The sequence below is a fragment of the Oncorhynchus clarkii genome, chromosome 2, assembly GCF_045791955.1.
Source record: "Oncorhynchus clarkii lewisi isolate Uvic-CL-2024 chromosome 2, UVic_Ocla_1.0, whole genome shotgun sequence".
Classification (NCBI taxonomy): Eukaryota; Metazoa; Chordata; class Actinopteri; order Salmoniformes; family Salmonidae; genus Oncorhynchus; species Oncorhynchus clarkii.
The window spans coordinates 16,648,765-16,666,668 of NC_092148.1; the positions used below are offsets into that span (position 1 = coordinate 16,648,765).

The 17,904-nt window shown below is 41.6% G+C and overlaps 1 protein-coding gene across 3 annotated transcripts in view; it reads left to right on the forward strand.

Moving 5' to 3' along the window:
- The first annotated feature begins 115 nt into the window (after nucleotides 1–115).
- The window catches only part of LOC139422874 (histone-lysine N-methyltransferase 2B-like), a 54,708-nt gene continuing 36,919 nt past the window's right edge, over nucleotides 116–17,904 (forward strand). For 2 of the 3 annotated variants that reach the window (XM_071174312.1, XM_071174330.1), the window contains exons 1-6: nucleotides 134–481; nucleotides 5,476–5,554; nucleotides 12,210–16,643; nucleotides 16,836–17,029; nucleotides 17,254–17,367; nucleotides 17,610–17,772. In XM_071174312.1, the coding sequence (XP_071030413.1) occupies nucleotides 149–481; nucleotides 5,476–5,554; nucleotides 12,210–16,643; nucleotides 16,836–17,029; nucleotides 17,254–17,367; nucleotides 17,610–17,772 (5,317 nt within the window). In that variant the 5' untranslated portion in view covers nucleotides 134–148. Of the gene's footprint in view, nucleotides 482–5,475; nucleotides 5,555–12,209; nucleotides 16,644–16,835; nucleotides 17,030–17,253; nucleotides 17,368–17,609; nucleotides 17,773–17,904 lie in introns of all 3 variants that reach the window. The other variant, XM_071174320.1, reaches the window with a different exon arrangement.

Consider the following 17,904-nt stretch of genomic DNA (forward strand, 5'->3'; position numbering starts at 1 on the left):
CATAATTTAAATAAAGATTTGCAAGTTACCCTGTGAAGCTTTCCTTGGACATACTTCATTTCCCGGCAGCCTTGCGGGTCCCCCCTCCCTTTCTCGCGCCTTCCCTCTTGTCTCACCTCAAGTTGCTATCGGTGTTGTTTTTGAAGCTATGATGGCGGCAGCGGGATGCGGATCAGCAACCGCGGCTGCCATAGGAGGCCAAGTTGGTACTGCTGCACCCCGAGGTCGCTTCCCTGGTCGGCCATGGTCGTCTCGCAGCCGCTTGCGTTCTGAGAAGCGATGGCAACTCGACCGATCAGGGGCAGAAGCTGACGATGTGACTAATGCTGGAGGCCCAAGGCCCACAAGCCTGGTTCTCTCGTTAAACGAGGACCAGTCTCACTTGCGCTTACTTGGGATAGAGTCGAACCACAAGAGCTTAGCGGAGGCTGGGTACAGCTCAAGTGGGAGCGAAGAGGTGAGAGCCCAAATCGCTGCTGGAGTTAGTATATTTTTGCTTATTTTATCATGCCATTTTGGTTACCTGTGTTGGTGTGTAGTTTTGTGTGTGTGTGTGTGTCATGTAGAGTTGGCCCCGTTTCATAATACTTTGCTTTAAGTGTCAACATTAGTTAGCTAGCCAGCTAACGTTAGCAGTAGCGACTTCATGAGATGTTCGTCAATAGCGCTAGCTAACAAAGGGGAAGGCTAATGTAATATTTGTCTGCATTGGAGCTCTATGGTTAGTTAGACATACGATTTACCACGAATAACTTACACCCACGCTAGCTAGTCAGGTATTTGTCTTAAATGAGTATTTAGCTGGTTCATGCCTGTAATTGCTGCAGTGAGTAACGAACGTAGCTACATAAATGTTTCTATGGATTCAAGAGGGGGAGGGGCTACGTCAGATACCTACTCTCTATGATAGCTAACTAACTACGGTGTATGGGGATCATTTCACGTTCCTTTCAAGAACAAGGCTTGCAGAATGTCACCAGGTCAGTTTTTTTTTGTCGCTGTCACTGAGTCAATTAATGTAACTAGGTTGTTGAAGTCATTGGAGGGAAACTGATAACGAAACCCGGTAGTGGGTAAATTTGTCATGATGTGAGATGTTAACGTTACTTGGCCTGCTATTGCAGTCCATTTTCTATTTCATCACAAGCAAGAGAGGAGCACCAAGCATATTATATATTTACATTTGAAATATAAATGACCTAGGCCTACCTAATGACTGCAAGTATTCATATGTTAATAATCTGGCTTGGACCCAAGCTCCACATTAGCTGACAAAATGCTGCTGCCACAATATCGACTTTATTTGCATATTAACAGGCATGTAGCAGATGTAGTTAGAGGCCTGCAACCCCTCCCCAGTTCCCAGGCATGACTGGGTAAATTGCTGCTGGTTTCTTGGTAATGCCTCGCCATCCATGAACAAAGATGCATTACCTGGAGGAGAAGATCATTTGAAAGATGTGCTTGGACTGTTTTTGAATGATTAACTTAACTAGTTGATGTAATGGCTTGTCCAGTGCACTTGTGTTGGGTTTGTATGCTCAGTCCGATTATATGCATCGCAGGACATGCTAGATAACTACACATGGTTGATGATATTACTAGATGTTAACTAGTGATTATGATTGATTGTTTTTTATAAGATAAGTTTAATGCTAGCTAGCAACTTACCTTGGCTTACTGCATTTGCGTAACAGTCCTTGTGGAGTGCAACGAGAGAGAGGCAGGTCGTCATTGTGTTGGACTAGTTAACTGTAAGGTTGCAAGATTGGATCCCCTGAGCTGACAAGGTGAAAATCTGTCGTTCTGCCCCGTTCCTAAGCCGTCATTGAAAATAAGAATGTGTTCTTAACTGACTTGCCTAGTTAAATAAAGGCGTTAATATAAATAAAAACACATTTAAAAAATCGGTGCCCAAAAATACCGATTTCCGATTGTTATGAAAACTTGAAATCGGCCCTAATTATTCGGCCATTCCCGATTAATCGGTCGACCTCTACTCTGAATGCCAAGTGTCACGTCTGGAGGAAACCTGGCACCATCCCTACAGTGAAGCAAGTTGGTGGCAGCAGCATGCTATGGGCATGTTTTTCAGTGGAAGGGACTGGGAGTCAGGATCGAGGGAAAGATGAACGGAGCATAGTACAGAGAGATCCTTGATGAAAACCTGCTCCAGAATGCTCAGGACCTCAGACTGGGTTGAATCTTCAACAGGACAACGACACTAAGCAAAGAGCCAAGAAAGGGAAAGGAGGATACCTAGTCAGTAGTACTAACTAAATGCCTTCAACTGAAATGTCTTCCACATTTAACCCAACTCCTTTTGAATCAGAGCTGTGCGGGAGGCAGCCTTAATCGACATCCACATCTTTGGTGCCCAGGGAACAGTGTGTTAGCTGCCTTGCTCAGAGGCAGAATGACAGATTTTTACCTTGTCAGCTCGGGGATTCGATCCAGCAACCTTTCGGTTACTGGCCTAACGCTCTAACCACTAGTCTAGACAATACAGGAGTGGCTTCGGGACAAGTCTCTAAATGTCCTTGAGTGGCCCAGCCAGATCCCGGACTTGAACCCGATTTGAACATCTCTGGAGAGACCTGAAATATGCTTCAACAAAGTATTGAGTAAAGGGTCTGAATACTTATGTAAATGTGTGGGGGGGGGGGGGGGGGGGTGTAATACGTTTTAGAATAAGGTTGTAATGTATTTTTTTGTTGTAGAAAAAGTCAAAAGGGTCTGATTTACCCCCCCCCCCCCCAGTTAATGTAACCTCTCCCAGCTCTTACTGACAACTACCCACGAGACCACTTGCTTTCCATTTACTGTAACTGGCACGTTGACATTTGGTCAGTCCGCCATGGCCTTGATTTCAACGTCCAGAGACGTCGGGTTTAGACCGGCCTTGATTTAGCCCAAACATAGACGTCCATGATTTGGTATGATCACCGATCATAGACGTCTGTTTCACAAGTTTGCACAGTACAGTGAAGCACAACTGGGTACAGTAAAGAGTATAGATCATTACGCGTTAATGCAGAAATGTTGCATTTTTCCCTCAGAAAAAGAGAACGCTTAAGATGCTGTATCTTGCTGCGTTTTATAAGCACAGATCTAAAATGCTTATTGTAATTTCTGCTCGGCATCAGACTAATTTTGTGTTTCAGTTGCACTTCACTCGAATGAGAATTCACGAACAGGCATTGTGCTCTGACTGATATGTAGGTACTTTTCTCTGGTAATTTTATCGGTGTAGCCTATTTTTCTCAGGTAAAATGCAAGATTAACTTCAAGAGACACATTAGGAAATGTAGCTAGCTAATCTCTTTCTATGATAATAAACAATTGAAATATGATGGTCATACATCGTTTTTGCAAAAAATACCTTGATTTTTTTTCATTGTAAGCTAATTTACTTAATGTTGCACTTCTGTTGTCATCTGATGAAAATGAAGCTATTTTCTGACGAATGTGTTGCACTAATGTATTTTATGTAAAGAACTATAGTTGCACTCCACTGATCACCCTATTGAAACAAAAAGGCACTCTTTCAACATAAAACTCGTGGGAAATGGTTTAAAACGCAGATTTTGATGAAAATGCAGATTTCTGAACTCTAATGTGATCCCTTGTACAGTAAAGTTTGGTACAGTAGAGTCTACTGTACTGAATAGGGATCTTAACAGTTAATTGGTTAGCCGCCGAAAATACAGTTGACCGCTCATGCTTATCATTCTATAGGTTAATTGGCATAATTTAGGGGAATTAAATTGTCCTTGTGTATTTTCATTGGTTCTCCTGTATCTTATTTATCGCACGTGCACAGCATACAGAGAATGGCCTATCACCTGTCAGAGAGCAGCTCCTCAAAAGATGGTACTGGAGTGAAACGTGCTTTTATATATTACTTTTTATTTCTCAATCTCAACTCGTAATTTAAGCTTTCCTCCCATTTCCCATTCGAGTGCATATGCTATAGTCAACGATAGTCAGGCTATCACCCACCACTTTGCAACATGAGCTTTAGGCAGTATAATTGTTTGAAACCTGAAAGTTTTACTTTACTTCAAATAATGAGCCATTTCTTACCTGGCTTCAAGGTCGCCCAGAGAAAATCCAACCATAAAAACAGGCAATTATTTTATATAGACTTCCTCATGCCATTAACTTTAATTTCTCTACTGTTCTATTGATTTTCATATCAACTTTATTTTGTTGGCTAGAAGCAAAAGGCACAATCCTAGTCATATTAACAACCCATCCTAGTTGTTGCTTTTAGATTCCCCGTCTTTTTGTGTGACAGATTTGAATCCCTGTCACACATGAATCGGCTCGCTTTAGGCGCACAGTTTTAGAACTACTTTTTCCCGCATAATGCATTTTGGCAAGTGTTTGAAAATGACGTTTTATTGGCTGCTTCATTACAAGAGTTGCATGTTCCATAATAGGCTATAACATTTTGACTTTAAAACAATAGGTGTGGTAGAGTTGCATGTTTGCATTTAAGCTCTTAATGAAAAATGTCCTCTCCTTTTTAATGCATAGTATTTTCAGTTGGTCATGCCATTTTACTGTTTGTAAAAATGTAGCTGTTTTATTGACCGGTTAATGATGGTCGGATAGTCGGCAGCAAAATTTACCAAAATTTGTAAGATATTGCATATTTTGTACCTTTTGTGTACCTAATTCAGGATACATCACCATGAAGAGTGAAAATCATATCCATAATTATGCATTTCTGTGTTGTACAGATCAGAGACCGATTAGGTAATTCCGCAATCATTGTTCTGTTACCGGTTGTAAATTAACTTCACATAGTGTATTCAATAACCAAAATCGATTTTCAAAGTCAAGGTGTCATGTCATAGCTGACACTCCATTCTTTCTGCTAACATCTTTGAATCTGACGTTTTTGGAAAATGTGGTTGCATAAACAGAGGGAGATTTTACTGTTACCAAATTTAGCATCTGCACAGTTCTACCAGTAAATGTATTTTTGTGAAATTTTCTGTGTAAATTGTTCAAAGTAGTCCTTGTGCATAGAGTTTGTTCGGTTTGTTCAACTTTGAAATCAATGTTTTTTTCTTTCGCATACATTTTAATGTAAAAAATAGGAGTCTCCGCGTAATTCTGTTATCATGGAATAACCTACTCACTACATGACATTACACAATATAATTTTTGATTGCCCTGCCACTGTTCTCCCTCAAGATTGGGATATAAAAAAAGATCCTGTAGTCAACAGTATTAGTACTAGCAATCAATTGCATAGGCCTAGTTGTGTTCAGGTGTGTGTGTGTGTTAGGTTATTGTCACAGTTGTCAAAGCTTTTAGACCTATTTGTTGCATGTAAACTACTATTCATCAATTTCAAATGCATATTCGGTATCAAACTGTTGTGAGGTTATGGAAAATTGTGAAACAGTCGGAAAAAGAATGTTGGGTGTCCAAAGTTAATAATCTGACCTTGCCTTTCAGGGAGATGATTTCACAGGATTTGAATCTGATCGTAAAGGATATAAAGGCCCCATACGGTCCAGACATAATCCCTCCAAAAGTAAGTATTAGCCTATTCTACACCTATGCCCATCCCTTGCCACCTATCTATTATTCTTGGGCGGAATCAAGATTTTCATACTGTTATTCTGCCATACCGGGATTTACGGTATTACTGGTATAGCACACAAGAGGCTCAAAACGCAAAAAAGGCCCATTGGCAGTCTATTACCAGAATTACAACAAAATTAGCACAATTAATGGCAAATTCTCATGGACGCTTTTAGCTGAATGCTAACGGGCACAAACAAACAAACAAACCAATTGCAAAGACTGGTAAATCCAGCTAATAATGTTATACAAGTATAGCTAGTAGTAATTTCTGGTGTAGACATTTACAAGCTAAAGTGAACGAGAGAAATTGTGCAAATAAACAAATTTGTAATGCATGCTTGTCTGAAGGAAGAACATCATCTGTATGCTGAGAAGAGGGGAGGAGAACAGAAAGGGTGAAAAAACAATAGTTGGAAGCACAGAGAAAAAATGGCAACTGTACAGATAATTCATCCATAGCTCTTTGACTTATCAAACACGGCAGAAAGCTAACCGCCCATCTCCTTATTAATTCAGCCACTTACAAGTAACTAACAAGTAACCAAATACACAGCTGGAGAGCATAGCACATCTTAGACAGTTTATAAGATATCTGATGGCTAACACTTAGTAATGAATTGCATACAAGTGTAACTTTATCACCTCATGTGCGCCACACAGAGACTCACCGATAGATATTGAACACAATGGACTCACCAGCTCCCGCTTTCTCCCGAACACGACTGGCTGCTGTTCTGGGAAACTATGGTATGCTTCATAAATAAAAATGTGACTGGGGAAATAGGGTTGCACATTTTGGGGAATATTCAGAGGTGGAAACTTTCTGTGGGAATATATGGAAATATGTGCAAATTTAATATTAATACCATTTAAATGTAGATGTTTTTTGCATTGGATATATTTACCATATCATATGGAGACAAACATAAACCTTTTACCTTATCATAAGTAGACATAATTGCAAATTATTAAATCCTTCCAATGGAAAAAAATAATTTAAAAAATGCAGTTACTAATTGAACTTTAATTAAATGAGTTGACTCTTCACATGGGATGATTTCACTGAACAACAAAAGGGAATATATGATCCATCGCTTCTCCCAAAAATGTTTTCAACATACAGTGGGGAGAACAAGTATTTGATACACTGCCGATTTTGCAGGTTTTCCTACTTACAAAGCATGTAGAGGTCTGTAATTTTTTATCATAGGTACACTTCAACTGTGAGAGACGGAATCTAAAACAAAAATCCAGAAAATCACATTGTATGATTTTTAAGTAATTCATTTGCATCTTCACTATCACTTTCCAACCTTGTTGAGGATGTCTCGTTGTCAGTCTCAAAAAGCCTCAAATTTGCCCGGATGTCCACCAATTTTTCAACCCTTTTATTGGACAGCCTGTTGCCTGCTTTGGTGTGTGTGTTCCCAAACAAGGACCAGTTGCACTCTGACTCGGCTGATGTTGGTGAGATTTGGAGGATGATGGGAGGCAACAGGGGAAAGAGCCTCAGATCCACAATGCCCCTTCCACCAGGTGGCTGATTAGATATGTTGGCACGACTGCCATATTGCATCTCCATCCCAAAGCCCTTGCTTGGAAGTGTACTTCGCCAGACTGCCAAGACCCTTGCCCTCATCCAGGCCAAGGTGGCGAGACACGGTAGTGATGACACCATAGGCCTTCTTGATTTCTGCACCAGACAGGATGCTCTTGCCAGCATACTTAGGGTCCAACATGTACACTGCGGTGTGTATGGGCTTCAGGCAGAAGGCTTTGCGGTTTTTGATGCATTTCAGAACTGCAGTTTCCTCTGCTTTGAGCAACAGTGAAGTGGGCAGGGCCGTACGGATATTCTTCTCTTACATCTGCAAGCAGAGTCTGAACATCAGACAAGATGGCATTGTCTCCCTCAATCCGTGTAATGGCTACTGCTATAGGTTTTAGGCTGTTTACCACTCTCTTCCAAAATACATCATCGAGGAGGATCCTCTTGATGGGGCTGTCCATATTGGCAGACTGTGATATGGCCATTTCTAGGAGAGACTCCTTCCCCTCCAGGAGACTGTCAAACATGATGACAACACCACCCCAATGGGTGTTGCTGGGCAGCTTCAATGTGGTGCTCTTATTCTTCTAACTTTTCTTGGTGACGTAGATTGCTGCTATAACTTGATGACCCTTCACATACCTAACCATTTCCTTGGCTCTCTTGTAGAGTGTATCCATTGTTTTCAGTGCCATGATGTCCTTGAGGGGCAGATTCAATGCATGAGCAGCACAGCCAATGGATGTGAGGGTAAAACTCTTCCACTTTAGACCAAGCAGCCTTCATGTTCGCAGAATTGTCTGTCACGAGTGCAAATACCTTCTGTGGTCCACGTTCATTGACTGCCTTCAGCTCATCTGCAATGTGGAGACCGGTGTGTCTGTTGTTCCTTGTGTCTGTGCTCTTGTAGAATACCGGTTGAGGGGTAAGAGAATGTAGTTAATTATTCCTTACCCACGAACATTTAACCACCCATCAGAGATGATTGCAATACAGTCTGCTTTCTCTATGATTTGCTTGACTTTCACTTGAACTCTGAACTATGCATCAAGCAAATTAGTAGATAAAGCATGTCTGGTTGGGGGGGGTGAATGCTAGGCTAAGAACATTCAGAAATCTCTTCCAATACACATTGCCTGTGGGCATCCGAGGTGAACCAGTTGCATGCACAGCTCAACAAGACATTCATCAGCATTTCTCTGATTACGTTCCTCCATTGAGTCAAAGAAACTTCTGATTCCAGGAGGACCATGAGCTGTTGCTATCGATAAGGTGTCTCATCATTTTCACCTCGACTAGAAGTAGAGGGACTTTTGTCAGAGGTTGCTTGTTGTGAGCGCTCAGGGAACTTTATGCACTTGGCCAGATGATTCTGCATCTTTGTTGCATTCTTCACATGATTTGGCACAGTATTTGCAAATGGGCACAGCTTTTCCTTCTACATTGACTGCAGTGAAATGTCTCCACACATCAGATAGTGCCTGTGGCATTTTCCTGTAAAGATTAGATTTTTTTTAAAAGAAAATCCAAAATACAATTCCTTGTACAGATAAATAGTTAAGCAGTCAGATTAAACAACTCCTTTGTAAGATAAATGTTTTAAAATGAAACGTATTGAAACGGATGAATTAACACTCCTCAGTTAGCATAAAAGGTTCACCGTTATAAGTTAACTTTTTTGATGAATTTAAGCAAAAGTCCCAGGCTTATCTTCCCATGGAAAATTCCCGGAAAGATTCCGACCCTTTGCAATCCTTCTCATGATACCTAGGAAGTAAGTGCTATGTTCGGGGTAAATCCAACACACCACATCATTGAGTAACTCTCTTCATATTTACAATGTTATGGGTTTGCTTGTCATCGGCAACTGCTAGTGAGTTTTTTTTTTTTTTTAGGACAAAAAGAAACAGGATAGAGATAAGCACACGCAAAATCCTTGAGGAAAACCTGGTTTGGTGTGCTTTCCAACAGCCCCTGGAAGACAAGTTCACCTTTCAACAAGACAATAACCTACTACACAATGACAAATATGTACATCAAATTAATATTTGTTACATGCGCCGAATACAACAGGTATTTCACCTTACAGTGAAATTCTTACTTACAGGCTCTAACCAATAGTGCAAAAAAGGTATTAGGTGAACAATAGGTAAGTAAAGAAATAAAACCACAGTAAAAAGGCTATATACAGTAGCGAGTCTAAAAATAGCGAGGCTACATAGACACAGATTAGTCAGGCTGATTGAGGTAGTATTTAGATATGGTTAAAGTGACTATGCATATATTATGAACAGAGAGTAGCAGTAGCGTAAAAGAGGGGTTGGTGGGTGGTGGGACACAATGCAAATAGTCTGGGTAGCCATTTGATTACCTGTTCAGGAGTTTTTTTATGGCGTGGGGGTAAAAACTGTTGAGAAGCCTTTTTGTCCTAGACTTGGCACTCCGGTTCCGTTTGCCATGCGGTAGAGAGAACTACATACATACATGCATACATACAGTTGAAGTCGGAAGGTTCCACACTTAGGTTGGAGTCATTAAAACTCCAACCTCACAAATGTCTCGTTAACAAACTATAGTTTTGGCATATCGGTTCAGAAATCTACTTTGTGCATGACACAAGTTATTTTTCCAACATTTGTTTACAGACAGATTATTTCACTTCATTCACTATCACAATTCCAGTTGGTCAGAAGTTTACATACTAAGTTGACTTTGCCTTTTAAACAGCTTGGAAAATTCCAGAAAATGGTGTCATGGCTTAAGAAGCTTCTAATATGCTAATTGACATCATTTGAGTGAATTGGAGGTGTACCTGTGGATGTATTTCAAGGTCTACCTTCAAACTCTGTGCCCCTTTGCTTGAAATCATGGGAAAATCAGCCAAGACCTCAGAAAACAATTGTAGACCTCCACAAGTCTGTTTCATCCTTGGGAACAATTTCCAAACGCCTGAAGGTACCCCGTTCGTTCATCTGTACAAACAATAGTACACAAGTATAAACACCATGGGACCGCGTAGCCGTCATACCGCTTGGGAAGGAGACGCGTTCTGTCTCCTAGAGATGAACGTACTTTAGTGCAAATCAATCCCAGAACAACAGCAAATGACCATGTGACGATGCTGGAGGAAACAGGCACAAAAGTATCTATATCCACAGTAAAACAAGTCCTATATCGACTTATCTGAAAGGCCGCTCAGCAAGGAAGAAGCCACTGCTCCAAAACTGTCATTAAAAAGCCAGACTACGGTTTGCAACTGCACATGGGGACAAAAATGTTACTTTTTGGAAAATGTCCTCTGGTCTGATGAAACAAAAATAGAACTGGCCATAATGACCATCCTTATGTTTTGAGGATAATGGGGGAGGCTTGCAAGCCGAAGAACACCATCCCAACCGTGAAGCACGGGGTGACAGCATCATGTTGTGGGTGTGCTTTGCTGCAGGAGGGACTGGTGCACTTCACAAAATAGATGGCATCATGAGGAAAGAAAATTCTGTGGATATATTGAAGCAACATCTCAAGACATCAGTCAGGAAGTTAAAGCTTGGTCGCAAATGGGTCTTCCAAATGGACAATGACCCCAAGCATACTTCCAAAGTTGTGGCAAAATGTCTTAAGGACAACAAAGTCAAGGTATTAAAGTGGCTAGCACAAAGCCCTGACCTCAATCCTAAAGAAAATGTGTGGGCAGAACTGATAAGGCATGTGTGAGCAAGGAGGCCTACAAACCTGACTCAGTTACACCAGCTCTGTCAGGAGGAATTGGCCAAAATTCACCCAACTTATTGTTGGAAGCTTGTGGAAGGCTACCCAAAATGTTTGACCCAAGTTAAAGGGAATGCTACCAAATACTAATTGAATCTGTGAAATTCTGACCCACTGGGAATGTGATGAAATAAAAGCTGAAATCAACCATTCTCTATTATTCTGACATTTCACATTCTTAAAATAAAGTGGTGATCCTAATTTTTATTAGGATTAAATGTCAGGATCTGTGAAACTGAGTTTAAATGTACTTGTCTAAGGTGTATGTAAATGTCTGACTTCAACTGTACGTACCTTTTAGTATTTTTACTTAAGTAGTTTGTTTTGGACTTTACTATTTATATTTTTACTACTTTTGCTTCACTACATTCCTAAAGAAAATAATGTACTTTTTACTCCATTTTCTATGACACTCAAAATTACTTGTTACATTTTGAATGCTTAGCAGGTCAGGAACAGGGTCTAATTCACACACTTATCAAGAGAACATCCCTGGTCATCCCTACTGCCTGAGCTGGAGGACTCACTAAACACAAAGTGCTTAATTTTGTAAATTATGTGTAAGTGTTGGAGTGTGCCCCTCTATCCAGAATAAAATGGTGGTCTGGTTTGCTTAATATAAGGACTTTGAAATGTATTTATACATTTACTTTTGATACCTAAGTATATTTAAAACCCAATACTTTTAGACTTTTACTCTGGTATTTTACTGGGTGACTTTCACTATTACTGGAGTCATTTTCTGTTAAGGTATATTGGGTACTTTTTCCGCCACTGCAAGTCTATACTGGTGTTGCTTACGAAGATGACATTGAAGGTTACTGAGAGGCCTAGTTACAACTGTTCCCTTAAATCTGCTTGAAAATCTATGGCAAGACTTGAAAATGGACGTCTAGCTATGATCAGCAACCAACATGACAGCCTGCAGAATTTTAAATAGAGTAATGTGCAAATATTGTACAATTCAGTGGTGCAATGCTCTTATAGACTCACCCATAAAGACTCACAGCTGTAATTACTGCCAACGGTGATTCTGCCAACTATTCACACCCCTGAGTAAATATATATGTAAATTAGATTTGTGTATTTCATTTGCAATAAATTCGTTTTCACTTTGTCATTATGCGGTATTGTGTGTAGATGGGTGAGAAATTTCATTTTGAATTCCGGCTGTAACACAACAATGTGGAATAAGAGAAGGGGTATGTATACTTTCTGAAGCCATTGTATATCAGCTTAGATATGATAGTAATTTCTTCTCTCATTTGTTCTTTTCCTCCATAAGGTGATCCTGTCCAAACAAAATCAAAAAGGATACGAGAGAAGCCACCCCTTGTAGTCACCCCAAAGGAGACAGATGAGTCTCCCACTCCTGAAGAAGATGCACGATCTTCACAAGAAATCCACTGTGCAATTTCTCCAGATGCAGTGCCTTCCAATGATGGTAGGAAGGGTTCAAAAAACAAGCACTCAAACCCAGCAAAGGAGAGGCGTCCTGCGAAAAACGGGGCAGCTTTAACTCCAAGGATTACCATCAAGTTGGTGGCCAAGAAGACGGTGAGAAAGGAAAAGGGAGGACGTATAAAATCTGTGGAGAAGCTGAAGGTAAAAGGATTACATTTTCAATCAAAGGCTAATGACGTCAAAGGTGACCAGATCTCCAGTGCCCATGTCAAATTAAAGACCGAGGCACAGCATCTGAATGGCACTGAGGATGAGGGAGGCGGAGGAGCCATACCGGCAAGGAGGCGTGGTAGATCTGCCTCCAAGATCACTGAACCCTGTGTTCAAAGGGGGGCCAAAGTTGGGGATGTTGATGACCAAAAATCAGAGGGGGGTATAAAATCAACAGGCAAACAGGACATTGCACTGGAAAGTGGAAATGCGGAGCCAAAAACTGACATTAAGAAATTCAAACGGAAAGAAAGAACCACAGAGGTAAGCACTGAAGTCAATAAACTGGTGATCCGGAGAAGAAATCGAACTACTAATCCACCCTCCGAAACACATGAAGGCCTTGTAACAGAATTAAAAAACCAGAGCAATGACAAAGTATGTCTGGCAGAGTCATTGTTAGAGGTTTCAAGAATAGAGGAAGCCAAAACACCACCCAGAAAGAGTAGGCGTAAACAAAGCAAGGCACATCAAGGAGAGAAGATTTTCACAGAAATCCATGTTCCGTTAGCCACAGAACCTGAAAAGCCAAATGTTGAATCCAATGACGGTCTGGCTTTTAAAAATGATGATGACATAATCGGGATTCCAAGTTTTAAGCTGATTAAAATCAGAAACCCCAAATTGGAAGGCTCATCTCGGTCTGACAGTAAGGGCTCCTCTCGTAAGAAGAAACGAAGCAAGTTTGTGTGGACACTTACATTGGTTAAGGGGAAAAGAAAGGACAACCAAGTGCAGGCCTCTGGAAATACTGTCAAAGGAACAGAGAAGCAGCGGAATAACACTGAATTAGACAATGCCTCTCTTTTTGAACCCAGTGTGATCAAGAATGTTGAGAACCCTGAAGAGAAAGAGGCCACGAGTTGTACCACTTCCAAAGATGCTGAGCACACACATAATGAGAAGTCTTCCAAGAAGAAGATTAAGGAGGCTTTGTCTCTTGAGGAAAAGTCATTTCTTCATGTTGAGGTGGGACAGGGAACGCAACCACATCCAGAGGAGGCCACTCAAACTGACTGTGGTAATACTGTGGCAATGGTTGTTCCACCCCTTCAGATAAAAAAGGTCTCCTCACCCGGTAAACCTAAACGCTCAAAACCATCATTCCTGATCCATCAAACTACTCCTGCGCCTGAAGAAAAAAAGATAGTGGTAATCACAAAAGATTCAAGTGAAATTCTGGAGGAAAAAAATTCTTTATCAGACACAAATGCTGTGCCAACTCCCAAAGCAAGGAGGAGAAGACTGGCGAAGATGTCTACACCACGGAAGAAGCGTGGAAGTCATAAACCCTGGACAACCCACAAACACAAGCTTCAAACAAGTCCAAATGTGGAACATCCATCTGATGAACTTTCCAGTGAAGCAGAACCACAGACCAATGAGGTTTTGAAGACTGAGGTTTCCACATTGTCTGTTTCTAAACCTAGAAGGAGAAGAAGTTTGAGTGTTTCAGTTAGAAAGAGGCCAGGGAAGACGCAGATGTTACCTGAACCCACTGAATCTCCAAACACAGAGTTAGCCCCATCTGAACCACAGACCGAGGTCTCCACATTGTCTGTTGTCTCTAAACCTAGGAGAAGAAGTTCTAACCTTTCAATTAGAAAGAAGTCAAGGAAGACACCATCTGAAACTGCAAACACAGAGATGGCCCCATCTGAACCACAGACAGAGGAGGCCTGTAAGTTGTCTGTTGTCTCTAAACCTAGGAGAAGAACATCTAGCCTTTCAATAAGAAAGAAGTCAAAGACACCAACATCTGGAACTCCCAACACCGAGATGGCCCCGTCTGAACCACAGACAGAGGAGGCCTGTAAGTTGTCTGTTGTCTCTAAACCTAGGAGAAGAACATCTAGCCTTTCAATAAGAAAGAAGTCAAAGACACCAACATCTGAAACTCCAACCACCGAGACTGCCCGATCTGAACAGCAGACAGAGGAGATCTCCACATTGCCTGTTGTCTCTAAATCTAGGAGGAGAAGAAATTCTAGCCTTTCAATTAGAAAGAAGTCAAAGACACGAATATCATCTGAAGCTCCAAACATCGAGATGGCCCCATCTGAACAGCAGACAGAGGAGATCTCCACATTGTCTCTTGTCTCTGAACCTAGGAGAAGAACTTCTAGCCTTTCAATTAGAAAGAAGTCAAAGACACCAAGATCTGAAACTCCAACCACCGAGACGGCCCGATCTGAACAGCAGACAGAGGAGATCTCCACATTGTCTGTTGTCTCTAAATCTAGAAGGAGAATACATTCTAGCCTCTCAATTAGAAAGAAGTCAAAGACACCAAGACCTGAAACTCCAACCACCGAGACGGCCCTATCTGAACAGCAGACAAAGGAGATCTCCACATTGTCTGTTGTCTCTAAATCTAGAAGGAGAATAAATTCTAGCCTTTCAATTAGAAAGAAGTCAAAGACACCAAGACCTGAAACTCCAACCACCGAGATGGCCCCATCTGAACAGCAGACAGAGGAGATCTCCACATTGTCTCTTGTCTCTGAACCTAGGAGAAGAACTTCTGGCCTTTCGATTAGAAAGAAGTCAAAGACACCAACATCTGAAACTCCAAACATAGAATTAGCCCAATCTGAACCTGTGACTTTGGCTGACACTCAACCAGTGGTAAAGGTGGAGCCAGAGACCCAGCCAATAGGGAGTGGAAAGGTGCTGCTTTTGGAGCCCTCTGTTATTGAAAAGACAGAACGACGCCGTCATAGAAGTCTGTTCAAACATGGCAAAAAGAAGCGAAGAGCCTTGATTGGACAGAGGCAGAAACAAAGGCAGAGGCCAGAAGGGAGCACGAGTGATGAGAGTAAATTACCTGAAAGTAAGGTACCTGAAGCTGTTGAAGAGGTGGACCTAAAGGAAGTTTATTCCCCAGAGGCTGCTTCCACACTGGCAAGCTCTAAACTCATTGGTATCCTCAAGACCAAGAACAGAAGGAAAAAGGTCCCCAATTCAAGCCTTCAGTTCCTTGGTAGCAAAAGACCAAGAGCCAGGCCTAAAACTCTATCTAAGCAGGTAGAAATTGATCTCGCCCAGCAAATTTTGGAGGAGCAGGATATACAAGACACTGTGGATGATGAACCACAGTCTGATGCTTTTGATGACCAGCATGGTAAATCAAAGTACCTTAAAAACATAAAGCACTTCATCATGCCTGTTGTCAGTGCCCGGTCCTCACGGGTGATCAAGACTCCACAGAGGTTTATGGATGATGCTGGCATGTCTGTTTTGCCTCGTAGAAACTCCCCGAAGAAAGGCCAACTATTCGGCTTACACCCACGCACTGGAAGGAAACGAGAAGATGGCACAGGTAGAGAGCTTACTCCTGATCTGCCTATCGACGATGAAGAATTTCTGAATGAGGCGCAGTTAGATGTCGATTTGTTCTCAACTCAGGAACTCGAAAAGGAAACCACTGACATGAGTGACGGCTTATCCCCCGGAAAGCAATTTGGAAAGAGGAGGTCCCTTTTGAGGAATCCCAGTTTCAAGTGGCATGTGCCAGGAGAGTCTGGTGAGGAAGTATATACGCTGGACAAAACTCTTCAGAGCGAGTATGAGACTTTACTTTTATCCAAAGAAATCCAAATTGCTTCTGACCCATCAACCGATCCCCAGGAGGTTCAGAAAAAGAAAAGGTGCTACAAGTTCAACAAGCAAACATCTCACCTAAATATGTACAAGCGACTGAAGAAGCTGCAACCAGGACTTCCCAAAAAGAGAAGAAAAAACGTGATGACAGATGGTGTTTGCAATACTCTTCAATCTTCTGTTCATATGCTAGCGGAAGGTCTGGATGATGAAGTCAAGAGCATCTGTCTAAAGAAACGTCCCACAATCACAGCTCCAAGCAAACCCAAATCAAAGCAAGGCAAATCCAAGCTCAAGATTGAGGACCTTGATAGCCCTGGGGTTGTGCGAAAAGTCTCTGTGTGTGTTCGGACTATGAACTCAAACTTCTTAACATTTCAATATGGAGAACATGAGGAGTTGACAGAGGAAGACAAAACAAATGCTGAAAATGTTATTGCAGGTAAGAAAATAACTATCAATCAGTTAATGCGTATAGTTGTTCAACATTAGCTTGCTTGATAAATAACTGCACATTATGTAAACCTGGTATTTTTGTTTATTTGTATGTTACTTGGTTTAATATCTATGTTTTCACTGCTTGAACTACCCTGGAAAGTAAAGTGACATACCTTTTGGACTTTCTCTGTCCCAGAAGCAGGAAAGGTTGAGCCACAGGAACTGCATCTGGACACGATCGCTGAGGCTGACCGTGCTGCTGCTGAGGAGAAAGGAGCCACCCAGAGAGTTTGCCTCACAGGGGCCAATAAGAGGATGTTCAATCTGCTCAAGAAAGCCAAGGTCCAGCTCAACAAGATCGACCAGCAGAAACAACTCAAGTCCTCAGGGGTAATAATTGTCTCACTCATAAAAATAATACACTTTAAAATTGCCATGCAGATAGTTATTTTTTGCACTAAACAACATGCATGATGGGACTTTTTTCTGATACAGAATATGCTTTATGTTTCCCCTCATTGTCATTAAATAGGATGATATTCATTAACATCTATTGTGATATCTCTGGAGAGCTTCCTGTGTAAGCCCATAGTGATGAAACATGTTACCTGCAGCTTCTATCAGGGCCTGCTGGCTCCAGAGATGCAGCAGGGAAGAGACAAAGGAGGAAACCGAAAGAGCAGCTTGAGCCTGCTGCCTCAAACATGACTGACCCTCCCCTGTCACAGGTATGGGCATATGAACACAATCCTGGTCTGTGCTGTTCTCTGCATACTTTATCTTCGGTGTCTCTCGCTTTTCAATGTGTCTGAGTGCAACTTTGTCTCTTTCTCTTAGTCAATAAAGTATCAGTATGTTGTTTCTTCCTCACTAAGACCCACCTATTCTGGTCACAAATACATTTTTCATTGTGATAAAAGAATGTGTCATAACAGCATCCCTCCCTGTCCCCCTCTCTCCTTGTTACCAGGAGTTCCGCAGAGCGGGGGGTCCACGCATCAAACACGTGTGCCGTGCAGCAGCTGTGGTGTTGGGCCAGCCTCGTGCACTGGTGCCCGATGACATGATCCCCAGACTCAGTGCTCTGCCACTGCATGAGAGAACTGGCATATCTCCCTCTGGCAAGAACCAAGGTAGAGCCTCAAGCTTTCAAAACGGATTATCAATGCAAATCTCTCAACAAACTTTTTTAAGTGACATCATGCGTTCTTGTCTTTCCCCACAACTTTCTTTGACTTTCCTATGAAAGATATCATAATCATATA